A 27,991-nucleotide genomic window follows, 5' to 3' on the forward strand; every position below is an offset into this window, starting at 1 on the left:
TCTTGATCAACATTTTTATTTTACTTTTTTAGGTGAAGTAGAACACAGTAGAATGGCTCAAAAATAGAACGCACTACACACATCACGAGTGAATACTGTTTGGTCAAACTTCTGTTTCAGTTAAATATGTGTGTGTCATGATTAAATATCCTTCTTAACACAGTCGCCCTAAAGAACCAAAGCTTAGGACTAGGGACACAACCATGCAGAAAGAGCAGGCAGACCAGACACTCCGGGTTGAGATGATGAGTTTAATGCCACAGCCGACACCCACATTCACACTTTGGCTCCTTCAGACAACTTGATCTTTGGGACTAGACTTTGTACAGAGTCAAACACCACACAGAAGCACGTGGTTGCCACACGCAATACTCCTGCCTTTTAGCCAGGGGGACAAGATACCTATGTCTCATGATCAAAGGACTCTTTTATTCTTAAATAAAAATTTTAATTTGCTTTGACCTCCCAAGGCTCTAATCCCAGTCTCCAAATTCGTCTCAAGGGATGTTCTCTTCACGTGGGGACGGTTTAAACAGAGGCCACCTCACCAGAGCAGCCTTTCAGTCCTGCAAGTGTCTCTGATCCATGATATGTACATGTAGGTTTGTGCAGGCAGGGAACACGCATGACAGAGAACTACTTTGGTGGTACTGGACGGGTGGTGTTTCTTCACTGGATTTTGGTGATGGCTTCATGGATGGAGGTGGCCACATAATCTAGATTTTTGGTGGTTAAGCCACTCACGTTGATTCGACCACTTGGCAGCAGGTAGATGTGCTTTTCATTGATCAGATACTCAACCTGCTTGGCTGTTGAAAACCAAAAGGAGACATAATCAGAGCAGAGGGGATCCTTAAAGCAGTGGAGGCTCAGCAATTGTATGGCAATTACAGCTTTCCTTCTTTCCCCTTAACAGAGAGAAGCAAAACAAAAGGCGCTATTTTGACCAACTGACAAACAGAAAAATATACTCACTAGATTCTGGAAAGTACTCTTACTAGTTCACCTTTGAAGCCCCAGAAAATTCAATATGGCTACTACTGATGGGAATTTTAATCTGGGATTGCCTTCCAACCAAGCCTTATACATTTACATCCACCAGGACACCCCTATCAACTAAAAACAACCATCAGATGGACAGCGTTATGAAACGCTGGCTATGAAGTGCCTCCTTTAGTTCTTCCCTAACCTGGACTTAACACTGAGCACCCGCAGCAGCCTCCCTTTGACATTTCATATTTACAGTACACTGGACAAGGCCCGAGGCATGAGGTACCTGATCAATACTGTGTGAATTAACCAATGAGCTGAGAAATGACACAGACCTCTCTGACCCAGCACCATCAGACTTCTGTTCATTTCTCAGCTCTCTCGCAGATGCAGCAGAGTTTTTCCATGTTTGCAGAAATGTATCACATATGAGTAAGAACAGACTACCTGTACTTCCTTTATACAACAGTCTCTAGAGCAGTTTTGCTATTTGGCAAATCCATTGATAGAATTTTAGTGAATTCGGCTGGGCACAGTGGCTCACGCCTGTGATCCCAGCACTTCGGGAGGCCAAGGTAGATGGATCACCTGAGGTCAGAAGTTCGAGACCAGCTAGGCCAACATGCTGAGACCCAGTCTCTACTAAAAATACAAAAATTAGCTGGGCGTGGTGGCACGTGCCTATGGTCCCAGCTACTCAGGAGGCTGAGACAGGAGAATTGCTTGAAATCCAACAGGAGGAAGTTGCAGTGAGCCGAGATCACACCCCTGCACTCCAGCCTGGGTGACAGAGTGAGACTCTGTCTGAAAACATTTAAAAAAAAAAAAATTAGTGAATTATTGCTTAAGTAATTAGTACTTTTAAGATACCACCAACCTGAGGAAATGGAAATAATAAAATCATCATAATCAGAGGAGCGAACACTTATGTGCTAGGCAGTGTTCTAAGCACTGCATCTTAGTTCATCCTGATAATAACTGTATCGTGCCTGTCTTATAAATAGGCCATAAAGACGTTAAATGGCCTTCCGAGGTCGCACAGCTGGTCAGTGGTGGATGTGGGATTTTCAGGCAGGATTTTAAGTCCAGGCTGTACACTGTGATGCTACACTGCCTCTCTATGGAAGTAAAAACTCTGGACCCTGGACTCAGGACTCCTTGAGGGAAACCAAAACAGTTCACCCCAAAATATACTTTGACATATTTTGAGATGGCTGTTCAGAGGGCCTACATACACAAGTAGCCCTGCAAAGCTGTCTTTTGTGAGAGAGATCTGTATCTGTAGAGAAAATCTGCATGGCTGCAGCTAGACTTTCTCTGAGGACCTCCCTTGTCCAGATCTACGGGAAATTAACTGAGAGTCTGTGCCTTTAAAGGTCTAAATGAAATAGACCTTTACCAGCTATTTTCTCCGAGGGCTGCTACCTGTGACTTATCTACATAATATAACAAGACCACCTTTGCTAACCAGGCCTTCTCTTCTCTGTCTGCCACAACCTGTTTTGCCAAGCTCCAAGCTTCCATTCTTTCTGTAACCCCAAGATGATATAAAAGCATCAATCATCTGGCCATTTATTTTAGTTTTATTTTGTAAGACACCTGTGCAAGTTAATAAATTTGCATGCTGGCCAGGCACAGTGGCTCATGCCTGTAATCCAAGTACTTTGGGAGGCCAAGGAGGGAGGATTGCTCAAGCCCAGGAGTTAAAGACCAGCCTGGGCATCATAAGGAGACCCCCGTCTCTACAAAAAAAATCTTAAGAATTAGCCGGGCGTGGCAGCACACGCCTGTGGTCCCAGGTACTACAAAGGCTGAGGTGGGTGGATTGCTTGGGCCTGGGAGGTCAAGGCTACAGTAAGCCACGATCGTGCCACTGCACTCCAGCCTGGGCAACAGAGTGAGACTCTGTCTCAAAAATAAATAAATAAATAAATAAATAAATTTGTATGACTTTTCTCCTATTAATCTTTTGTCAGCTGATTTCCAGCAAACTTTCAGAGGGCAAAGGGTAAGTTTTCCCTTGACCCCTCCAAACAAACAAACAAAGCAAGCTTCAGAAGTGGTTTACCTGTGTGAACTGGTCACCCAAGGCGATAGAGCCTCAAGCCAGCACAGCCCCGGGTGCACCACTGTTTCTAAAAACCTGTGCCCTGAGGCAGTGAGTAACGGCTCCTACACTGGTTTTTGGTTTTGTTTTAGTAAAACTGAGGCCTTTCTACTTTTTCAAAGAAAGGAGTGTCAGAGTTTGAGAAGCCAGTAAAAGTTACGGACTCTTTCCCTAGAGTAGGGCCAAAATACACATACACAATTTTTTAAACATCATTTCAGGGGCTTCATAGTTCTCCTAAAAGTACATCCAGGGACTCCAGGTTAAAAGCCCCATTCTAACAGAAAAAAGATAACAAAGGAAGTGTTGTAATGTGAGAATTGTAGAAACTAGATGGCGAGTGTATGGGAGTTCACTGTACAATTCCTCCAACTTTTCTGTATGTTTAAAACTTTTCCGGCCAGGTGCAGTAGCTCACGCTTGTAATCCCAGCACCTTGGAAGACCGAGGCAGGCAGATCACTTGAGCTCAGGAGTTTGAGACCAGCCTAAGCAATATGGTGAAACCCCGTTTCTACAAAAAAATTAGATGGGCATGGTAGTCCACGCCTGTGGTCCCAGCCACTCGGAGGCTGAGGTGGAAGGATCACCTGAGCCCAGGGGGTGGAAGTTGCAATGACTCGAGATTGCACCACTGCACTCTACCTTGGGTGACAGAGTGAGACCCTGTCTCAAAAAAAAAAAAAAAAAAAGGCCGGGCATGGTGGCTCATGCCTATAATCCCAGCACTTTGGGAGGCGGGGCAGGTGGATCACTTTGAGGTCAAGAGTTTGAGACCAGCCTGGTCAACATGGTGAAACCCTGTCTCTACTAAAAATACAAAAATTAGCCAGGTGTGGTGGCTTATGCCTGTAGTCCCAGCTACTTGAGAGGCTGAGGCAGGAGAATCGCTTGAATCCAGGAGGTGGAGGTTGCAGTGAGCCAAGATTGTGCCACTGCACTCCAGCCTGAGCAACAGAGCAAGACTCTGTCTCAAAAAGAAAAAAAAAAAAAGTTGGGAGGAAAACAAAACCCCTGTTTTTAGTAAGGGCAAATGATGTCAAGTGCTAAAAATACAACTTTTGTGTTATAAGCACAGTTCTATTCTCATCATTTCCCCAATTCATAATATTAATAAAACTAATTTCCTCCTGTGGATAATGGGAAGATATGAATATTTTATAGGGAGACATTCCCATATTGTGAACTTTTAGACTATTACTACTAAAGATTATTAATACTTCTGTTACTTATAATATTTTTACAATTGTGAGTGAATTAATTCTCCGTTCCACAGTCAAGAGGACATCTACAGCTAACTGAGCTATTTCTTTACTTTCTTAGGTAGCTTCATTTTACCCCAAAGTATTTTGAGGGGTCCACAATACAAGCTCTATTAACTTTCATTTATATTTATTTCCTTTGGATTTTTCTGAGAGCACTTCACGCTGGCACTGTGATGGCCCCAGTTAAATACCTCCCCACGGCCTCTGCTGTTATACCTACAAACCAAGCCAGCCACACATCCCTCCCTAGAGTCACTGGGACACACAGGTGAGTGGCCACATCTGCACTGTGGGAATTACTAAAGAAATGACGCCTGTAATCTCAGCTACTTGGGAGGCTGACGCAGGAGAATCGCCTGAATTCGGGAGGTGGAGGTTGCAGTGAGTCGAGATCACACCACTGCACTCCAGCTTGAGCAACAGAGCAAGACTCCATCTCAAAAAAAAAGAAGAAATGCCTCTTCTGTCATCAGACGGGACTGCAGATGGCAGATGTGCCCTACTGACAACCGACCAAGATCACGCATGACCGCCTACTAGATTTTCAATCAGCTTTAATTCCAACCACCAATCTAGGTTCTTTGTTTTGTTTTGTTTTGAGACAGAGTCAAGCTCTGTTGCCCAGGCTAGAGTGCAGTGGCGTGGTGTCAGCTCACTGCAAGCTCCGCCTCCCGGGTTCACACCATTCTCCTGCCTCAGCCTCCCGAGTAGCTGGGACTACAGGCGCCCACCACCATGCCCAGCTAATTTTTTTGTATTTTTAGTAGAGACAGGGTTTCACCGTGTTAGCCAGGATGGTCTTGATCTCCCGAACTCGTGATCTGCCTGCCTTGGCCTCCCAAACTGCTGGGATTACAGGTGTGAGCCACTGCGCCCAGCCCAATCTAGGTTCTTGTTTATGAAATGCAGAGATAACTTTGTAACCCCTTTTTGAGGATAATACCTAGAAATAGGAAAGATCTGTTAAGAAATCAGGTCTCTGAATAATCATACATATTTATATTCAGGATTAAGGCAAACCCAAAATGTACCTGAGCATTTATAAGAACCTTTCATAAATTAAGGCTCCCAGCTACCAATCCTGTTACCTACTGGCTGGCTCTGAGCCACTTCCCAGCCCACAAAAATGGAAATATCTTGGCTGTGGGTCAGCAGGGCAGACCACAATACTCTTCTGAGACCCAAAGAGTTTACGAGACCGTGGGACACCGTAAGAAAACCTAACTTGTCTTGGTCCAAAGCAACGGCTACCCAATTAGGCAAAGGCTGTGAAGGTGAGCTCAAGGCCAGCGACTGAAAGGAATGTTGTGTGTCTACATGCACACATGTGCTGGAGGTGGTGGGGGCCACTTACGGTTCAACCCAGTGTAGCTGAACATGCCAATTTGATCAGTGATGTGGTTCCAGGTCCCAGGGGTTTTGAGGGCTTCTAGTCGTGCCCTGAGTTCAGATCTCATGGTCAGAATCCGGTCAGCCATTGTCTTCACATTACCTTTCCTGAAGCATGGACAGTGACATAAATACCAATCCAGACAGGAAAGATGGTACCCGAAAACACACAGGTTTAAAAACCGTAATTTAAATGACAGCCGACAATGGGATCATAACCTGCCTATTATGGCATGTGGATGTCTGGATGGGTGGATGAACATACCAGAGAGAGAGACACTTCGGGGGAAGAAGGAGAGGACTACATTTCCTAGTGAGTCTAGTGCTGGTCTTGGGTATACTGGCCATAATACACTCACGTTTCAACTCAGGCTTCACCGAGGTGCTGCTATAGATATTAATAGGGTAATATGTTTCATCAGGACTTATTAAATAGAGATTGCAGATGTAGCTACTATATAAAATTACTGTTCTAAAATAAGATAAAGTGTAGGTAAGTTACAGATAAAAACCAAGAGCTCCCAAACTGTTAAACTGCCTAGAGGCTGGGTATTCTATTCTGTTGGGAATGCCTTCCTGGGTTTTCAAACTTTATGGGGAGGAAGACTGGGTGGAGGGGAAATTGGGGAAAACTGCCATTCACCGAGTGCCCCCTCCTCTCTTCCAGGTGTTGTGTTATGCACATGTGAGGTAGGTATCAGCCCGTTTTACAAATATCTGAGAGTCAAAGAAGTTAACGTAATTTGATCCTGCTTCTGCCAAAATGAAAGGAAGAGACCCAGTTAAATGTACTGGGACAATTACTGCTCTGCACTCTCCACCCCCTGGCCCACCAAACTGGGAGCCCCTTACCATTCCTCAAAGAGCTCAGGGTTAGAGAGGGTGTCGGCCACGATTCGTGCTCCCTGGGCGGGGGGATTGGACCAAGTAATCCGCACAATCTTCTCCATCTGGGAAAGGACTCGCAGGATGCTCTCAGGTTCTTTTCCAACCACAGTCAGATTCCCGACTCTCTCATCTAAAGAGAGGGAACACAATCAGCTGTGGCTGCCGAAGCGGGGAGTGATGCGGGGAGATGGGGCTGTAACTCCTCGGGAGAGCACTCACTGTAGAGCCCGAAGTTCTTGGAGAAGGACTGGGCACAGAAGAACTCGAAGCCTTCAGACACAAAATAGCGAATGGCCCAGGCATCTCTCTCTAGGTTTCCAGATGCAAAGCCCTGATAGGCTGAGTCAAAGAAGGGGAACAGAAACCGGTGCTGCGGGGAAGGAAAGTGAGTCAAGGCAGGAAATCCTTCTGGCACCAACCTCAGACACCAGCCTTCCTTCCCCAGCTGATGCCTGGAGGGAATTTCAAACGCTGTCCATTTCTCCTGTTTCTTGACTATACGCACCCAAACACCACTTTACATCCATTTCTCTCTACAACCAGCAAGTGCAACCTTTTCCGTAAACTTTACTTTTTAAAAGTACATTGTCCTAGAGTATCCCAATTCAGCTTAAACAGGGCTTACTTCTGATGCAAGGAGGCAGTGTCCTACGTTGTGGATTCTCCTCCGTAAATTTCTGGCGTGAGAGCCTTAGTCAAGTGTAGGCTTGGTATCCCCAGGGCTCCTCACAACCTCAAGGCGATTCTACTAGGTACTCAAGAGGAAGGGAACAGAGTAGCCTCCATTCTTGTCACTCATCTCCTCAAAGAGCTCTCCACAGGGAACCTGCTTCTACAGCTGGGCTCTCTGAGTGGACACCGCTTCCCTCTCTAGAACTGTCTAAGCCTTTGGTTATACTTTGATTCCCATCTCTTAGGTGTATCTTGATTAGGCGGGACTGGGAGGTGTCTGGACTCCTAGCCCAGGATGACTCCTCTACAGCTCATCCCCCACATCCTGGCACCCCCCAAGTCCTATCAGTCTTGTCTCTTCAGAGCTCCCAAATCCTTTTCCATCTCAATGTCCCCACTGCTACCTACTTCATCCAGGTCACCATCAACTCCTACCTGGGCTATGGCAACGGTCTCCTAACTGCTCCCACAGCCTGTTTAGTCTTGCCTCTCTCTGATCCATTCCCCGCTGTGACATCAAGGTGACCTTAAGATCATGCACATCTGATCATGTCACTCCCCGACATCCAAGATTTCAGTGGTTCCCCACTGCCCTGAGAATAAAGTCTAAGCCTCAGTACAGAGGCCGCCCCTATTCACTCTAGCCTCATCTCTCACACTCCCCATGATCTCTGCCTGGGGCTTCTGACTATGCTCTGCCCTCTGCAGAGTACATCCCTTCCCTGTCAACGCCTGTCTGCTGATGCCTTCTTAACTCTTCCCCATCCTACAGGACTCAACATGGAAACCACTTCTTCCAGGAAGGTTCCTGCCACCAACCCCCAACTCCCACATATACACTGCCCAAAGTCTGCACTATGTACCCCCATATAACACCATCAACACAGCTATCTCACAGTATCGCAGCTGCCTTAGTACTCGTCCATCTCCACAAACAGGCTGTCTGTCTTTGAGGGTAGGGACTGCATCTGCTCCGTTCAATACTGTATTCCCACTGTGCCCAATACACAGCAGTTCCTCAGTAAGTATTCTACAGACTCGTTAACGAAGAATAGACACTTTCAGCTAGGAATTCCCACCTAGAAATTACGCCAAAGAAATCATAAAGGGAAGTTTTGTTATGTAATTGTTCATCAGATCAAGTAATCTGAAGTAAACCTAAATATTCATCAGATGATTTACCCCATCCCTCATATGACACATCCATGAAAGGAATATAATATAGCTATGAAAAATGATGCTGCAAAATATGCAATGACATGTATATAAAGAAGTGAAAATGAAAAACAAATTGTGTTGCAAAAAACAGTACAGACAAAATGATCTCATCTTTGTAAAACATATATATATAAAACTAGACACACACACACACACACACACACACACACAGTCTGACATTCCATCTACCAAAACATTAACAGTGTCTTTCTTTAGATAATAAAATTTACAGTTAATACTTATTTTTTCTTTGGACTTTTCCCATTTTCCTAATTCCTCAGCAAACAGCAAACAGGTATTACTTCTGAATACATTAAATAAGAAAACATATTATTTTTTAAGAGATGCTCAGAAGAGGCAGTTACCTTCATGACAGAAGCAATCTGCTTCCACTGCTCCGGAGTTGGGTCGGTCCCAGTTGGGTTGTGTGCACAGGCGTGGAGGACAATGATGGAGAACTCAGGAGCGTTCTGAGGAGAAGGAAGCTATGTCAGCTCTGACACTGACGGGAATACTGGGAGACAGCAGCAGATCAGTCAGTGATGGAGGGCAAAGGGCAATCATATTCTTGTCACTCTTTCATGTCTCTTTTGTGCCCTCTCTCTTATGTGCTCTGTCAGAAACCACCATCTGGTGTGGGGAAGGTGTCTCAGACCCCTTCACTTAGCAACTGGTCCAAAGACTTTGCCTGCTATTCCTGACACCATGCAATTCTCTACTTTTTCCTCTAAATCACCCACCTCCAGATCATTCAGGAAGCCCTGGAGGTCCAGTCCTCTCTTCTCTGCATCCCAGTAGCGATAGGACCGAATGTCTTTAAAACCAGCAGCGGAAAATACAGCATTGTGATTCTCTGCATGCAAAGGAGTAAAAAGTTAAGCACTTTTACAAACACTAGGAGGCATGAGTGCAAAGGATGCAAGTCAGCTTCCAGGGCCCTCCCAGGCTCAGTGTCCACTGGGCATCATCCAGGCTGGGGGTTAAGATGTAGAGGAATGACTGTAACCAAGAACAAGTTCAACCAGTCACATTAATGCCAGACTTATATTCTACTACAATGATACTTCCTACATCTACATTCTATGCCTCCTCTGGGGAGTTTCAATATAGCCTTGGTAGATACAAGTCTACCAAGAGTCTTGAGAAAGAGTATTCTTAACTTGATTTTGAGCAGCAGGTTTCTCATGCACTGCCATAACCCACTGTTCAAACCATTCCCAATGGTCAGTTGTTCCAGGGCTGGATTACATTTTCTGTGTAACCAGGGAGAGTCATGAGGATAATTCTCTCTGGTTTCTGTTTTTCCTCTCACTTCAGCTGAAAAACTCACCCCAGGTTGGTGAGGACACATAGACGGGTGTGTTCTTGTTGTTTGTTCCATTGTACCAGCGCGCTAAGAAATCAGCCCCAATTCGAAGTGCACCCGTTCCCCCCAAAGACTGCACACCTCCTACCTGAAAGAGAAGAAATAGGGTCACAGGCTGATAATGGTAAGGTTAGATAATATTTATAAAAATAAGGTAATAATGAGTACTTACTCTGTGCCTGTTCTGTGCTAAGCCCTTTAATCATATTATCTCATCAAAACCTTACAACAACTACATAAAAAAGGTACTATGATTTGCCCATGTTTACAACTGAGGAAACTGAGGCTGAGAGAGGTAAAGAACCTTGCTCAAAGTTACCAGCTACTGAGCAGGAGTGCCAGTCTTCAACCCAGGAGGTCTGACACTAGAAGAAGCTTCCTTTCTGAACACAGAGGTAGAGGACACACCAAGGCCACAGTGTGTGTGTGTGTGCGCGTGCGCACACGTGTGCAAGCATGCACATGCCTTAGAAGGCAAACCCATCTCTTCAGCACCCATCCTAAGATCAAACTTACCCTCTAGCATAAGCCTCTAAAACAGTGTTCCTAACTTGTCATTGACATCAATCTGTACTACTCCTCATCTCTAGAATTCAGGCTTATTAATCCTTAGAAGTACATTCTAACAAAACAGAGGTGATGCATGAATACTACTTTCCTCTCCTTGGCTTCCTCTCTCTCTCTTTTTTTTTTTTTTCTTTTTGAGACAGAGTCTCATTCTGTTGCCCAGGCTGGAGTGCAGTGGCATGGTCTCGGCTCACTGCAACCTCCGCCTCCCAGGTTCAAGTGATTATCCTGCCTCAACCTTCTGAGTAGCTGGGACTACAGGTGCCCGCCACCATGTCTTGCTAATTTTTTGTATATTTAGTGGAGACGGGATTTCATCATTTTGGCCAGGCTGGTCTCGAACTCCTGACCTTGTGATCCACCTGCCTTGGCCTCTCAAACTGCTGGGATTACAGGTGTGAGCCACTGCACCTGGCCGGCTTCCTCTCATCTTAAAGTGACCTAACATAGGCAACAATAAAAGTCATATTTTATCTTTTTATTTATTTATTCATTTTACTTTAAGTTCTGGGATACATGTGCAGAATGTGCAGGTTTGTTATATAGGTATACATGTGTCATGGTGGTTTGTTGCACCCATCAACCCGTCATCTAGGTTTTAAGCCCCACATGCATTAGGTATTTGTCCTAATGCTCTCCCTCCCCTTGCCAACCAACCACTGACAGGCCCTGGTGTGTGATGTTCCCCTCCCTGTATCCACGTGTTCTCATTGTTCAGCTCCCACTTATAAGTCAGAAGATGTGGTGTTTGGTTTCCTATTCCTATATTTTATCATTTACAAAATGCTTTCACGTACATTCAATGCCCACATGCCCTCAAAAGTCAAGTCTATATCCCCTGACACATGAGGAACTGATTCAGAGACATGTTTTCCCAAAGGATACACAGCTGTGAGTGGCACAGCTCAGCACAAATCCAGGTTTTCCATTCTAGACCGAGTCACTACATTCTAATGATGTAGTTATTAGAATAGATCTTTGCCTATAGATCTTTGACTTTGCTTCCTCAAAATTCTAATTAGGTTTCAGCATAAGTCAGCAGAAAAATGTCATAAACCACGTTGCCCAATTTACCTCAAGGATTGAAGAGAAAGGAAGAAAAAGATCACAAGAAAAAGTATATCTAGCCAGACGCAGTGGCTCACGCCTGTGATCCCAGTACTTTGGGAGGCCAAGGCAGGTGGATCACTTGAGCCCAGGAGTTTGAGATCCAGCCTGGCCAACACGGTGAAACCCTGTCGCTGCTAAAATTACAAAAAAATTAGCCAGGCATGGTGGCACACACCTGTAATCCCAGCTACTTGGGAGGCTGACACACGAGAATCATTTGAACCTGGGAGGTAGAGGTTGCAATGAGCCAAGATGGCACCACTGCCCTCCAGCCTGGGCAACATGGCGAGACTCTGTCTCAAATAAATAAATAAATACAAGGAGGGACACACACCAATCTTCTAACAGTGGCAACCTCTGGAGAGGGGTCCAAGGATGTAGTGGTTGAAAGGGACTTTGGCCTAATCTGTAAGTCGTTTTTTTAAAAATAAGATGAATGTATTCATGTATTAGTCATAAAATTTTACAACAATTTAAAACATCTATTTAGATGTCTGAAATTTACTATTAAATAATCCAGCTCTGGTGGAGGGCAGGGAGGCAGGGAGGCAGGGAGTGGGGTAGAGGGAAATATACAGGATTGAACCTATACAGATAATTGTCGAAGCTAGGTGATGGATACATTCCTCATACTAGCAGGGATTCATTCTTCATACTGTTTTCTCTACTTTCATATAGATTTGAAATTTTCCATAATAAAAAGGTTTTTTTTGTTGTTGCTTTTTGTTTTTTGAGAGAGTCTCGCTCTGTTGCCCAGGCTGGACTGCAGAGATGCGATCTCGGCTTACTGCAACCTCTGCCTCCTGGATTCAAGTGATTCTCCTGCCTCAGCCTCCTGAGTAGCTGGGATTACAGACATGCGCCACCACACCAAAAAAAAACCTGGCTAATATTTGTATTTTTAGTAGAGATGGGGTTTCACCATGTTGGTCAGGCCGGTCTCGAACTCCTGACCTGGTGATCCGCCTGCCTCGGCCTCCCAAAGTGCTGGGATTACAGGTGTGAGCCACCGCAGCTGGCCAATAAAAAGGTTTTAAAACTCTCCTTAGAGAAGAAAAGCTTCCTAAATCTTTTTAAGAACCTAACATAACATTGATGCTAAAAGACAACAAAAGGGAAAAAAGTAGAATGAGAATCCTAGCTCGTACCTTGATACTAACTTCCCAAGTAAACACTAATGAACAGTATTAATCCAGCAGTACATTCAAATTACCCCCTTGATTGAGAGTCATCCCATGAATGGATTATAAGAGACATAAAACCTGCCATGCTGCTAGATAGAGAAAACCCAAATGATCATCACAACAGATAAGAAAAGCTTGGCTATTCCTGAGATAAATGCTTAGTAATATAGGAAACAGTGGATACTCCCTGAAAATGACTGAAAAAAATTCATTCAACCCATAAGTCAGCTTAAAAACAATAAATCGTTTAGCAGAAACCCCATTTAAGCCAGGAACAAGGCAATGATACCAATTATCGGCACTATTATGCACCAATGTTCTGTTTGTATTTATAGGTGTGAGCATCTGTGAAAGAATACTATCTGAAATATGAAACATAAGCAAAGTTGACACTCAAAGGGATGCAGAAGTAAACACAGCTGTACATTACAGAGAGGAGCGAAGGCAGTGCACTGGGGTGAAAATGCTCAGTGTATGTCAGATTTGGTGGGCTAACTTCTCTGTTCTTTACAGTGATCTTTACTGAGCACTCATCCCTTGCTATTACTTTAAAAGTTTTGCCCCCACATTGTGGCTTATCTGAATTTTTTATGCAAATTGCTACCAAGATGATACAACACAAATGTGCATTTATTTTTTATAGGTTTGTCATCCAGCTAAGTTGAATGTCAATTTCATACATGACTTCACATTTCAGATACCTAAGACACTCTGGAGTGCTAATACTTCCTAAGCATATGAGCAAGACTTCCCTTGAACATGGTTTTAACTTCTGGAAACATGACAGACGCCAGTAGAAACATTTCCAGGCATAATTTTTCATTTCCGGTGCCCAACTTTTAACTCCACCCATTCTCTCCCACTACAGAAAGCCAATTCATTTTTTAAAAAGTCAGAATACTTTAAAAATGTGCTTAGAAGAGATAAACCCACTCCACATTAACTAATCCTTGACATCCATGATATATATGACACTTGAAATATCAAATTCTCAAGAAGTTATCACTCCCTAAAACTATATTAAATACTGGATGGGTTCAGTGAAACACAAGTTGCTCTAAATATCAGCAATTAACAGAAACAAGTTTTTGGTGAATCAATAACATAGCAATTTGGTCATTCTCCGAACTGATTTTTGGCAAATTGTCCTACAACCTAAGAATGTACTTGTTATAAAGGAAAATCACAACATCAAAGGAAATAAGTACAGACTTCTCAAGGAGCCAGGCAACTGGACCTGGGTAAACAGGAGTATCCAGAAGAAGGGAAATCCAGGAAGACTTGGTATGAAGCTAGACAGAGCAGGCCACTGCTAGACATGTCAGCATATGATTGCTGGATTCTAGAACCCTTGTCTGAGATAACTATTTGTCAATATTATGACTTCACTGTGAGGACTAGGAGAGCAACCAGGAGCTGCCTGTGGCCAGAGCCATACTGCATTCATCTGGGTGGCTCCAGCATCTCTCACGGCATCTGGCACATGGTACTACATAAGCATGTGCTGAACTAGACGAAGAAAGAAGACAGTGGTTGTTGGGAACAGGCCCCCCAAAATCTGGCCATAAACTGGCCCTAAAACTGGCCATAAACAAAATCTCTGCAGCACTGTGACATGTTCATGATGGCCATAACCCCCACGCTGGAAGGTTGTGGGTTTACCGGAATGAGGGCAAGGAACACCTGGCCCACCCAGGGTGGAAAACCGCTTAAAGGCATTCTTAAACCACTAACAGCAGCAAGCACGATCTGTGCCTTAAGGACATGCTCCTGCTGCAGTTAACTAGCCAAACCCATTCCTTTATTTCAGCCCATCCCTTTGTTTCCCATAAGGAATACTTTTAGTTAATCTATAATCTATAAAAACAATGCTTATCACTGGCTTGCTGTCAATAAATAAGTGGGTAAATCTCTGTTTGAGGCTCTCAGCTCTGAAGGCTGTGAGACCCCTGATTTCCCACTTCACACCTCTATATTTCTGTGTGTATGTCTTTAATTCCTCTAGCGCCGCTGGGTTTGGGTCTCCCCATCCGAGCTGGTCTCGGCAAGTGGTGAAAAGATGTGAGCCACAGCAAAAGCCCCAAGTCTCCTACAGGCAATCAAAGCGAGAGTGGGATGTCATGATGTGACAATGAGTTATGGCCCACGAGCCCTCCTTTCTACAATGCTCAGTAATCTCAAAGCTGAAACAGTACTACGCTGGGGATGAAAAATGAACATTTCTGTCTGGATCCTAAGATCTAAAAGTGGAAAAGTAGTACAAGGGAGTGAGGAGTCTAGAAAATAGGTCTCCACAAAATGGGTAAAGGATCTGGAAATGTTGAATCTGGAGAAGAAAAATCTAAGGGAAGAAATGATTACTGCTGGTTTTCTTGTTCATTCATTCTTTCATTTATGTCTCATCTTTAGTTTTGGCTCAAATGTCATTTCTATTTCTATCATAACCACCCTAGTTAAAACTGTATCCACTCCCAGAATTCCTCACATGCCTCCTCCTGCTCTATTTTCATAGCATTTATCATCTTTAGTATACTACACCATTTTCTTATTGATATAGTCAATAGGATTACATTTGTAGTCTGTTCCTCTCCCCAAAACTGAAAGCAAAGGTAGAGGATTCTGTATATTTGAGTCCCTGCTGTGCTCTAGCATCTGAACAGTGCCTGGCTCTAGTAGTGGGCATCTGATGACTGAAGGAATGAATGAATCCAAACCTCTGTAATCTGAGGTACCTGGATAAGAGCCAAATGCTGAAAATCTGCAAGGTAAATAAGTAAGCAATGATCCCTGCTCTGGGGAAAGTTAGGGTCTTGTGGGAGATGAAGACTTATAAAATTGTCCACTATAGTAAGCACAGTTAAGTACTGTTATTCCCAAGCTGTGAACAAAGTCCTGTGATAACTCAGAGAGCTTAAACAACAAGCTCTGCCTAAAATACCTAAGGACTCAGTGTGGAAGTGACCCCTGATCAGCTCTTGAAGGACTTAGAGGTGGGGACTGCAGAGCTAGAGAAGTAAGGGAGGGCATTCCAAGTGGAGGGTAGGGCCAGGCAAAGGTTCTTAGTCATGGCAGGGCCCAGTAAGTCTAGAAAACAGCAAGGCTCTTAGAATGGCAGGACCTCTAGTGGAGTGAGGGGAAGTCACCAACTGTAAGAACAGGATGACTTTCAGTTTCTAAAGAGAAAATACATTCTCACCCAAAACTTACCCGCTTCTCCTTGAGAGCTGGGCTGTCATCCCCAAGGGCAAGACGAGAAGCACAGCTCCGGAACTCAGCCAGGCCCAGGATTGGCAGATACTCGTGGTTTAGGCTATTGTCATTAGCAATCTTCTGCTCCACTTTCTTCACTACTGGCAAAACCCAGGGATGGCAGTCATCGGTGCGATATGCTGGAGAATGGAAAAGGGTTATACACAGAGGAGGCTCAGGCTGTATCCAAGGTAAGAGTTTGTAACTGTGAACTGGGAGAATCCCACCACCTTCCAGTCAAAACAGAACAGTGAAGGAAATTGGAGAAAAGTTCGTTCACTTACTGAGTACCTAATTTGAGCCAAGCACTGGGGTAGGTGTTGGGCAAACATAAGGGCAGATGTGGTCCCCATCCTTGTGGAACTTACAGCTCTTAACTATGTGACCTCCAAAAAGTAGAATGCTGAAATGAAACTGGGACATCACAGAGCCTGGTCACATAAGACAGTACATAGAAAAGCACTCTGCAAAGTAAAAAGCAACTTGCAAATGTCATGTCAATATCGCTATTGCATTGAAGTCTCTAGGCCATTGGCCCAGCAGTCTTCCTTCTGCATCTCCCCAAGAGACTTCCAGAAAAAGCCTAGGTGCTACTTCCACATGAACTTGGCACCTTTAACACAAACATGGAGAAGGAGCAGAAGAAGGCCCACCACTCCTCCTGTCCTAGAAGAGCAGAAATAAGACGAATGATAAGCAAATGCCCTGAGGATTTCAACAACAGGTGACACAATCACCCAAGGACCCACTTAAACACATCTTTATCCTCTCTGTATTCTGACCTCAGCCAGTGTTTACCCTTCCAACTTCATCCCACTTCATCTGCCTCACCCTTTCATTGATCTAAATTGATCTGGTTCACAATATTTAATCTTGCTCTACAGTAAACCTCTAAGTATTTCCTCTTCCTCTGAAAGTATTTTTAAGTCACTCTGAGTTATCCATCACCAATTTCTTTCCCTACACTATTCTATGATTATGTTAGGATTAGAGCTTTACAGGGCAGTTGCTTTAGCCTTGCACCCACGTCAATAATCTCTCCAAGTAGGACTCCTGGCAGGGGTCGTTTGCCTCTCTGCTTGAATGTTTAGGTCCAGAATAAGCCTATACTTATGCAAGTAATTTTGAAATGGAAACAAAATTTTAGACTGATTCTGATTTTTATTTTCTTGATTTCTGCCCAACATTAATCCCTGACTTTAAAAAAAAAAAAAAAAAATCACATTTTAGGGTTGTTGTTATTGTTTACTGAACAACACATTGATTGCAGAAAATTGGGAAAAGCCCAGAAGATAAAAAATAAACATAATTAACGTGTGATTGTGTTTTGAAACGTGAGAAGGAAATGAGATTTGGTAGGGCTCAGGAGTGGAATGATATGGTTTGGCTCTGTGTCCCCACCCAAATCTCATGTTCAATTGTAATCCCCAGTGTTGATGGGCCATGGGGGCAGATTTCTCCCTTGCTTTTCTTGTGACAGCGAGTGAGTTCTCACTACATCTGGTTGTTTAAAAGTGTGTAGCACCTCCCACTTTGCTCTCTCTACTGCTCCGCCATGTGAAGGTGCTTGCTTGCCCTTCACCCCTCCTCCATGATTGTAAGTTTCCTGAGGCCTCCCAACCATGTTTCTTATATAGCCTGTGGAACCATGAGTCCATTAAACCTCTTTTCTTTATAAATTACCCAGTCTCAGGTAGTTCTTTATAGTAGTGTTGAGAACTAACATAACATATAATCCCAGTACTCAGAGACAAGGAGTATGAAAATTTTGGTGTACAACCTTCTAAGCTTTATTTTCAATGGCCATATTCTTTTATAAAATATGGATCATACTGTACATAGAATTTCAACATGCTTTTTTCCATTTAAATATATATTATGAATTTTTCTTCCTCATTAACTATTCTTCTAATAGGTGACATGTTTGCATGTCTCCATCCCATTCTTATCCTCTATCTACCTAGTTATCAAATCCCTCCCAAATAACAACTGTTAGTTTCTTAAATATCCTTCCAGCATTTCCCTATGCTTACACAAGCAAACACAGCTTCTTACATATGCCTTTTTAAACAAAAGGTAGCATACGGCGTACTATACACTGTTTTGTGTTCCTTGCTTTTTCACTTGAAGATTGTTTTACATTTGCACATAGTGTCCTTGTTCTTTTTACAGTTCCTTAACTGATGAATGTACCATATTTTACTTTGTCAGTCTCTTGTTGGACATTTGAATTGTTTACAATCTTTGGCTATTAAAACAATACTTCAGTGAACAACCCTGTACATACGTCATCTCACACGTATGCAAATATATTTGTAAGATGCCAGGTGGAAAACAAAAGGGTGGGCTAAGAAGTATGTGTTTTTGTAGTTTTGACAAATATTTCCAAATTGTCCAAATTGATACAGGAATTATATCAGTTTACATTCCCACCAGCACTGTTTAAGAGTGTTTGCTTCCACATAGCCTTATGCACTGAGTGAATTTTTGCCAATATAATATATCAAGTAGTTTTAATTTGCATTTCTCTTATTATGAATGCAGTTGGGTATTTTTCATACATATGAGCCATTTACAACATCATTTTAGAGGCTAAATAATATTTCTTTTTATATATAATGTATTAACTGTGTTGCTTTAAATTATTTGCTATTATAAACATTGTGATAAATGCTCATATTTATGCATATTCCTGAGTGTTTTCTTAGGAAAAATATCTAAATGTTAATTTATTAGGTCACAGGATATACAGCAAATAAAAGACTTTATAAGATCGCTTTGAATGTCTTCTATCAGCTAACTCTACCCTCCAGGAATGTGTCATCTGTAAATCTGAGAAACATTTCAAGCTAGTAATAGAAATGTAGGCAGGGCTATGGACTGAGAGCCACTGACCAAATGCCTCTGGGTAGGTGAATCAAATAATACTCTCATATCACTCATAGTCTACCTTCCGTCTCTAGTGAATCTAACTCACAATATTTTTTTCTTTTTTTGAGACAGGGTCTCACTCTGTTGCCCAGGCGAGAGTGCAGTGGCACGAACACAGCTCACTGTAGCTTCAACCCCCTGGGCTCAAGCAATTCTCTTGCCTCAGCATCCCATGTAGCTGAGACCAAAGTCATTCACCACCATGACCAGCTAATTTTTTTTTTCAATTTTTCATAGAAACAGGGCCTCACTTTGTTGCCCAGGCTGGTCTCAAACTCCTGGGCTCAAGCAGTCCTCCCGCCTCAGACTTCCAAAGTGCTGAGATTACAGGCGTGAGCCACCATGCCTGGCCCAACTCACAATACTCTCATACCATTCATAGTATACCCCTTAGTCCACCAAACTTCTCAACAAGTTCAAAAAGCTTCCTTCGTCAGCTGGGATTTGGTCTGGTTTCTCCAAAGATGTACCAAAATAACTACTTCCAAGTAAGAGTTGTCCCTAAAGCACATCAACCTATCTATGATCACAATGCTACCATTGTTCAAAATATTCTTGAAACTTCTTTTGGAATTGTTTTTAGAAGCCACATCTCATTATTTTGAATATCCTTGATAGTACCAAATCTTTGTCCTTTCAAAGTTAATTATTTTTTGGGAATAGCATTTGCATCATCTCCATTGAAGAGCGTGAGTGAATAAACTGGGTAAAACTCACGGAGAACAATTATTTTAAAAAATGATCTCTTGTGTGGGTCCTACATGCCTTGACAGCCAGTCTAAAAGGGGTTTCCAGAAATCTTGGAACAAGAAAAGCATATTTGAACTACCTACAAAGGATACTATTTAGATGCACAAAAATTCGGGGTGCTTATAAAAAACCAGTTCTGTTATGTTTTAGTTCTGTGTCTGGGTGTTATATCTATTCTATAACATTATTAGGCTATATGTTTATATTTATGATAATATGTCATTCTAAATAATGTGTTACAGATAAATAAAATATGAAAGAGAAAGAAAAGACTGGAATACTGCTGTTCTTACCACTACTGAATATTTTGTGAAACTCTAAAATTCCTACTACTTGGGTTGGGGATGGTTGGAGAGGCATTGCGTCTATACTGTGACTAAAAAAACTGACCAGTTCTCCATTGCCCAGTTTTTCCCAGGCTGAGTTCTAGATTTGTTCCCAATGCCTCTCCTTACTGCCCTAGTGAAGCAGAACCAGATTCCTCTTGGGTGACTGGAGCAGTGAGGTCAGGCATTATCAGCAACCACTATTACTGCTCTCCCCAAGAATTTTTATTCCTATTTGTTGGATCCTTGAGTTTCTCATTCACTCTTTCATTCACCCATTCACATAACAAATACTAAGTCTCACCATGAGCTAGGCACTGGCTCGTAGAAGCTACAGAGATTGATACAATAAGATCCCGTCTGCCCTCCAAGAAACACAGAGCATAGATAGAGCCTTTAATTCTACTTTGAGGAGTCAAAGAAGATTTTGCAGAGGATGAAGAATGAAAGATGAATTAGAGTTTAAAAGGTAAACAAGGGAAGAAGGGCATGCCAGAGGGCACACCTGTGTAAGGCCCCAGAGGCCTGGGGAGCATGAGGTCTTTGAGGATCTACATTTTCACGACTCTGACATGGAATCCATTAAGGATTAGCTTATTATTAATTATTAGCTTATTACTATTAAGGAGTGGCTAAAAGAATCCTGGAGTCTCTTTTAAGGAACTTCAGTTTCAATGGGTAATCACTGAAAGCATTTAAGCAAGCGAGTGACGTGAACAGTTGCACATTTTAACGGGATGATTTGAGTGACACCACAGAAAATAAACCGGAGAGAAGGACAGAGACAGTAGTTAAGAAGGGTGAGTTACTAGAAGTAGAAGCAGTAGAAAGCTACTGCAATATTCCAGAAGGGAAATAATGAGGCCTTGAATTCATGCAATGGCAGCAGGGATAAAGAAAAGGAGTGCCACTGGAAATAGATTTGAGGTAGAAAAGACAGAACCTATTGACCAAATAAACAGACAGGGGACTGGGGAAAGGACTGCTGTTAACTCCAAGGTCTCCCTCACGTCTGGATAATGAGTGGGTGGTGGTTGGGGGGGGTGGACCAAGCTCTAGAACACAAGGGGAAGATAAAAGAAAAGATCAAGGGGAAGGTAGAAATGATGAGTTGTGCTTTGAACACGCTGAATTTGAGGGAGCTGTAGGATGTGTCCACTATAGGCCTGACATTCAGAGATGAGGTCTGGGACATGGAGAAAGACATTGATGGAACCTGAGGGCAGAATAATAACACGGATTTACTACTTTGTACATACAAGGTACTGCGCTAAATACATTTCTTTACTCTCATTTAATTTGTATAGCAATCCACAAAATAGATACTGTGATGTCTATTTTAAGGATCTGGCCACTGTGGCCAGAAAAGTCAAATGATTTGCCCAGGATCACAGAGATAACAAGAGCTAGGCTGTCAGTTCATGGATCCATGTGCTTTTTTAAAAGCAAGAGATGTCTAGAGAAAGCCTGAAGCAAGCAGGCCCCTGGGACCATGTCAGCGGCCTTTTTATCAGCATGCTCCCCAGCTCCATGCCCCACTGGTCTTCTTCTTGGGTACAAGCCCTTTTAGGGGACTCACAAAGTCTACAGGTGGGCCCATGTGGGCCCAGCAGTCTTGCTTTGCAAGAAGGAAAGGAAGAAAGAAGACGGAGATTTAAATGGTCAAACCATCACCCTCATCTTCCTAAGATCTCCACTTCCCTCATCCATCCCCACTCAAAAGCCCAACTAGGATACTAGGGAGAAGGCCAGGGGTACTCAGAAACACCTGATAAAGTATATATTTCCAACTATTTTATTTGAAGATGCTAGGAAACCATGTTGAAAACAAGAAATATTAAAGCTAGCAGAGTATATCTGCGCCAAAAGAAAGCTAGGCTCACATGAAAAAATGGACTGGAGTCTTTGAAGAAACTTCTTGCTACAGGTTGCACCAGGTTGGATCCATCTCCCATGTCCTTAAAGCCACTTCAGTCTGAAGCTTTGAGAAGCACTAAAATGATCAACTTAGAAAGCATTGTGCCTAGCAGTGGAAAATGTGATACTCTCCTCTGTTTACCTATAAGGAAATTATTTAAATCATCACAGCAAGAACAACAACTCTGGGGAAACTAGCTCCAAGTAGAAACTGACTTGAGATTACAGTTGTAGTTTATTCTAAACGTATCCAAAATCACTGGTATATTAACTAGATAACCTCCATTTGGTTTTATCTTAACTTGGGGGAAAAAAAGTATCTTCCTTAAGGTCAGTGATTAATTACATTTTCTTCACAAGGGGTATACTTGGGGATGGGTATAAATAAGGCTAGGACATATAAAAGCTGGAAGGAGCCCTTTTATTCTACTCTAATTAGATCCTTATCCAAACACCTGCTATCCACAAAAAGACGGGTCACATTGACAATCAAAAATAACATTTATATATAACACTTTTCGTTTACATATCACATTTCACACATAATTATTCATTTAATCCTCAGACAACTGATGAGGCCAGTAAAATTACTATCCTACACTATAGTCATAGAATGTGCTGGTGAATTGTGAAGTAGACTTTTAGTACAGTAGAATCTTAAGAGTAGAATTTGAGAGAAGGTCATTCAGTCTTGGCTCCTCGTTTAACAGACTGAGCCCCAGGGATGTTAAATAACCCTTCCAAGGTCACATTGCTGGACCACGGTGCTGGGCGTGTACCTAGGTCTCCTGGCTCTTCCCACTACAGTGTACTGGCTACCACCTGGAGGTACCTGAAATAGAGGTGCAGGCAGAGACTCTGAGGTCTGAGAGGCCTGGCCTAGATTCCCAGCTCTACCACCCAGTGGTCAAACGACCTGGGGCAAATTGCTTCACCTCCAGTCTTCGGCTTCCTTGCCTCTAAACAGTAATAGTAATAAACCACCCTCCAGAGCTGTGAGCATTAAACGAGATTACATGCATAAATCATTTGCTCATGGTAAGGAACTGGAGTTCCTGGAAAACATGACAAAGGCACCACCACAGCTGGGGTGGCTGTCTGAGCCAAGGACTCCAATCCTGAGTCCATTGCTTCTGGCCTGTGCTGTTGGGGTGCTTTTTCTCTGCATGAGCAGTTTATTTCCAAACTAATGTCATAAATTAGTTCATTTTGCAGTTCTTGAACTGAAAATTTTTATTCAATATCTTTTATGAGAATCACTCAAAGAAATGCCAGAACAACAATAACAGTAATAGCTAACACTTATATAAACCCCACTTATGTGCCAGATACAGCTCTAAACACTTTAAATGTACTTAATCCTCACAGGAACCCTGTAAGATAGTTCAAAGGTAAACTGAATTGATAAAATAAATCTGACGTGATTTTTTCTTTTTTTTTCTTTCTCGAGATGGAGTCTCACTCTGTCACCCAGGCTGGAGTGCAATTGGTGTGATCTTGGCTCACTGCAACCACCACCTCCCAGGTTCAAGAGATTCTCCTGCTTCAGCCTCCCGAGTAGCTGTGACTACCAGGGTGCACCACCACGTCCGGCTAATTTTTGTATTTTTAGTACAGACGGGGTTTCACCATGTTAGCCAGGCTGGTCTCGAACTCCTGACCTCAGGTGATCCACTTGCCTTGGCCTCCCAAAGTGCTGGGAATACAGGCGTGAGCCACTGCGCCTGGCCAAATCTGACGTTTTAAAAAGATGTATTTACACTGACAGTAATACTAGTTCTTTGTATATATCTGGCTGCAAAGAAACACTTGGAGGTTTTGGACGGGATTTAAATTAAGAGACCAAATGGTGTCCACTCAAATTCAATTTGAGGCAATCTTTCAACATTTCTCCCACTCTGTTGCCTGCTAAAAACATCATTTTCCCTCAATGGACTAAACTATGTAGTACTGACTTATTTTAAAAGGTTTATGATGAAAAATTTGAAACCTATACAAAAGCTGAGAGAATAATATAACGTATGCCCATGTACCCACCACCCAGCTTCAACAAATTACCAGCTTCAACAAACCATCACTTTTCAATGGATTTTTCCTTACCCCTCCCCATACTCCTTAGGGAAGACTTTTTTTTTTTTTTTTTTTGAGACGGAGTCTCACTCTGTCGGCCAGGTGCAATCTCAGCTCACTGCAACCTCCGTCTCCCGGATTTAAGCAAGTCTCCTGCCTCAGTCTCCCGAGTACCTGGGACTACAGGCGCTCACCACTACGTCCAGCTAATTTTTGTATTTTTAGTACAGACAGGGTTTCACCATGTTAGCCAGGATCGTCTCATCTCCTGACCTCGTGATCCGCCCGTCTCGGTCTCCCAAAGTGCTGGGATTACAGGCCTGAGCCACTGCGCCCGGCCGACTTTTTTTTCTTTTTTTTAACAAATGCTATGCACAGACAAAACATCATCTATGAGAAACCTGATTCTGAGCGTCCTTCATATCACACTCTGCTACAAAATGATTCCACCTTCTCTTTCCACAATTTCTAGTCCTTTTATTCTAAGTCTATTCCCTAGCATAAGGCTTTATCCTACCCATTTTCATCCCTCTGGCTTTGCATGTGGCAAAATCCAAACGGAGAAAGTGTCTGTGGGGCTTCAAACATCCAAATGACAGTGAGAAGAATAACAAATTCATCAGAGACGGTGAGGGGTAAAAAATGTGAGAGGCACTCCAATACAAATCTTCTTCTTGGCAGATGGGGAAACTGAGACCCATGCTCTTAGCTGTCCAAGGTACAGATGAGAATCACTTGAATCAAGAAATGAAGACAGGATGTGTGGAAAGTAAGCTTCTACTATCCATACTTCACTCCTTTCCACCATCTCTACTCATTCCTACCACATCTGTGAGGGCCAGAACCATTTCCCCAGACCCTCTGGGGGCAGCATTAAACTGTCTCAAAGCATGTGTAACATCAGCAGATTTTTAAATCCTTAAGGGCAAAAATCAAACCTCAGTCTCCCCCCACAAAGCTTAATAAGGTAGTTGATTGACACTCAGTGGTCACTCAAATATTTACCGACCCAGAACAGAGCTTCCTAGCGTTAAAAGTTCTCCTTTACCCATTTCCCAGCAACCAGAACCCTAAGCCTATCAGGCTTCCTATTTTTCTCCCTCTCTCTACAAGCTCCGGCAGCCCCATTTCTTATGAGGCTGTAGTATAAAGAACGCAAAATGGGTAATCAGAAAGACTGTTTGTGTCTTGGCTGCTACATCTGGTTTGTGCGGCCTCGGACACATCACCCCTTTCCAGGGACTCCACACCCGGATCTGTAAAATGGGCAGGTTTTAGGAAGCCTTCGTGGATCCAGCCTCCTCTCCAGCGCCGCCCTCTTCAAGCAGCGCCACACTGGGCCTCGGCTTCTCCCACAATGTCCACGACCTGGGGTGGGTCCGCTCCACTCCCCGAGCTGCTCACACTCCAGAGCACTGCATCCTTACCTCCCACTCCCAGGTTGACCTTGCGGGGGTCCGGATCCTCCCGGAAGTCGGCAGTGAGCTTGAAGACCAGGACAGGCTGGGCCTGCGGAACCTCGGAAAAGACTGACGGAGGCGCCATATCGAAAGAGCAGGAATCGAACGCTTTCACCCTGCGCCCGGAGCTGGCCTGTCAGGTCTGGCCGCTGCGACTGGAGGAGACTCTCACCTTCACCTAGCCGACGGGGGCGGGCCCGCGGCCTCCAATGGTCGAGCCGCGTCCAGAGCTTGGCAACGCGATTAACCAATCGGCAGCTTGTGACGACGAAGAGACAGGCGGGAAGGAACGCTATTAGCCAATCCAAGAAAACAATCTTATCGGCGGCCGAGAATGATGTAACCAATGCAATTTACTCCGGCTTAGGCGTGGGCGGAGACTACGGTTGATTGGTAGAGCGTGCTCCTATCGCAGAGGCTGTTATTCCTTCAGTCTCCCCGCGGAGGGGAGGAGCCGAGCGCGCGGCGAGTGTCCAGGAGAGGACGCCTCTTCGACCTTCGAGGAGCTGGAGGATACGGGGAGGTGGCCGGAGGGAGTTCTCGAGGACAGGTCTTCCTGTTCCCGCCGAGCAGGTGTTGGCGCTGCCAGGCCCGGCCTGGCGGGCACGGGCTAGCAGCCAAATACGCAGCGTCTGTGCTCGGGACGCGAGTGTTCGGCCAGGACGTACAGCTCCGGAGCCCGCGCGGGCGACCTTGACCACTTTGGTCGGCTGTTTCCCTCTGAGGGAAGTGTAGCTGTGCTGCCAGCCTTGGTCTCTGGCAGGGAAAGTCCTTCCAACAGGAAGGGGTGCCCACGAATTCCTTTTTGCCGCTCTTCTATTAATAGTTTGAGATTTTCCTCCCCGGTTCCTTGCAGAGGGCCTGGTGCTCAAGGACCTCGGGATCTGGGCGCGGCGTCCCTTCCCAGCTTCCACCCGCGCGCACCGGACCAGATCTTGCTGTCGTCAGCTGGCTGGTACCCAAAGTGCCTCTTCGTCAGGCTGTTCCTTCCCCGTTCGAGTGCTTCCTCCCCAGGAGCCCTGTCCATCTGTTGACCTTCAAGATCCAGAGCGAATGCCACTTCATCCATGAAGCCTTCCCTTAACCCTTATTCTGGCCAAAATGTCTCTTTCCTGTGCTTCTGTACTTTTAACAATTTTAGAAAATGCCTTTGTGGTTAAGAACCTATCCCCGGGACTGGACTATCTAGGTTTAGATTCTGGCTGCCGCTTACGATCTTGGCAGGTTTAGTCCCGTTATTTTAACCTTTCTGTGGAAGTTCCTGCTCTGTGGAAATAATAGTATTTTCCTCAGAGTTGGTGTGGGGATTTTGTGAGTTATTACATATACGAAGTGGTTAGTTGCATATAAGAACCACTCTCTAAATGTCAGCTATTGTTACCATTGCATATCTGCCACACCCTTCGTAGATGGTAAACTTTTTTTTTTTTTACTTTTAGGTTCAGAGGTACATGCACATGTTTGTTTTATAGGTAAATTGCTTGTCAGGTGGGTTTGGTGTACAAATTATTTTGTCACCCAGATAGTAAGCATAGTACTTGACAGGTACTTTTTCTGATCCTCTCCCTCCACCCACCCTCTACCCTCAAGTAGGTCCCGGTGTCTTGTTCTCTTCTTTGTGTCCATGTGTTCTCAATGTTTAGCTCCCACTTATAAGTCAGAACGTGTAGTATTTGGTTTTCTCTTCCGCATTAGTTCACTTAGGATAAAGGTCTCCAGCTCTATCCATGTTGCTGCAAAGGACATGATCTCTTTTTTTTTTATGGCTGCATAGTATTCCATGGTGTATATGTACCGTACTTTCTTCATCCTGTCTGATGGGCATTTAGGTGATGGGCATTTAGGTTGATTCCATGTCTTTACGATTGTGAATAGAGCTGCAGTGAACATACATGTACATGTGTCTTTATGGTAGAACGATTTGTATTCTTTGGGTACAGACCCAATACTGGGATTGCTGGGTCGAGTGGTAATTCTGTTTTAAGTTCTTTGAGAAATCGCCACACTGCTTTCCACAGTGACTAAGCTAATTTCTGTTCCCACCAGCATTGTATAAGCATTCCCTTTTCTCCACAACTTCACCAGCATCTGTTATTTCTTGGCTTTTATTCGTAGCCATTCTGACTGGTGTGAGATGATATCTCATTGTAGTTTTGATTTGAATTTCTCTAGTGATTAGTGATGTTGAGTATTTTATATGCTTCTTGGCCATGTAGCTTCTTTTGGCTAGGGACCTGTAAGTCTCCCTAAGTTTCTTGCACTTACTAAGCCTTCAACAAATGGTAGAAGAGTCAATTCTCTTGGTGTTTCAGAAGAAAACAATATCACAGCCCCTCTCCAATGGATAGTACTATAAATCTTAAAATGAATTTTCATTCAGAGTAATAAACACAAGCCAAAGTTTTGTAGATATGTAACATCTGTCAACTTTTTGTGTTATCTACTTGTTTTCCGAAACACTGCTTCTGGTTTTAAAGGTAACTGCCCATAGTGTTTCACTAATAACATTTTAAGCATTACAAGTTCAACACTG

The 27,991-nt window shown here is 43.6% G+C and overlaps 1 protein-coding gene across 1 annotated transcript; it reads right to left on the reverse strand.

Moving 5' to 3' along the window:
• Nucleotides 1-25,807, reverse strand: GOT1 (glutamic-oxaloacetic transaminase 1). Its single transcript, XM_025395703.1, has 9 exons — nucleotides 25,426-25,807; nucleotides 15,963-16,144; nucleotides 9,859-9,982; nucleotides 9,269-9,381; nucleotides 8,894-8,998; nucleotides 6,858-7,008; nucleotides 6,603-6,768; nucleotides 5,716-5,858; nucleotides 1-809 (listed from the first exon to the last, which is right to left on the reverse strand). The coding sequence occupies exons 1-9, from the start codon at nucleotides 25,541-25,543 to the stop codon at nucleotides 670-672; spliced, it is 1,242 nt and encodes a 413-aa protein (XP_025251488.1). The 5' UTR covers nucleotides 25,544-25,807; the 3' UTR covers nucleotides 1-669.
• Nucleotides 25,808-27,991: the final 2,184 nt, after the last annotated feature.

Source organism: Theropithecus gelada, chromosome 9 (genome assembly GCF_003255815.1).
Source record: "Theropithecus gelada isolate Dixy chromosome 9, Tgel_1.0, whole genome shotgun sequence".
Lineage (NCBI taxonomy): Eukaryota > Metazoa > Chordata > Mammalia > Primates > Cercopithecidae > Theropithecus > Theropithecus gelada.

Coding starts and splice junctions, on each gene's coding strand:
- GOT1 (XM_025395703.1), bottom strand. CDS start 25,543: ATGGCGCCTCCGTCAGTCTTTTCCGAGGTTCCGCAGGCCCAGCCTGTC. Junction 8,999..9,268: donor GCTTCCTGAATGATCTGGAG/GTGGGTGATTTA, acceptor CCTTCTCCTCAG/AACGCTCCTGAGTTCTCCAT. Junction 5,859..6,602: donor CCTGAGCTCTTTGAGGAATG/GTAAGGGGCTCC, acceptor TCCATGCTTCAG/GAAAGGTAATGTGAAGACAA.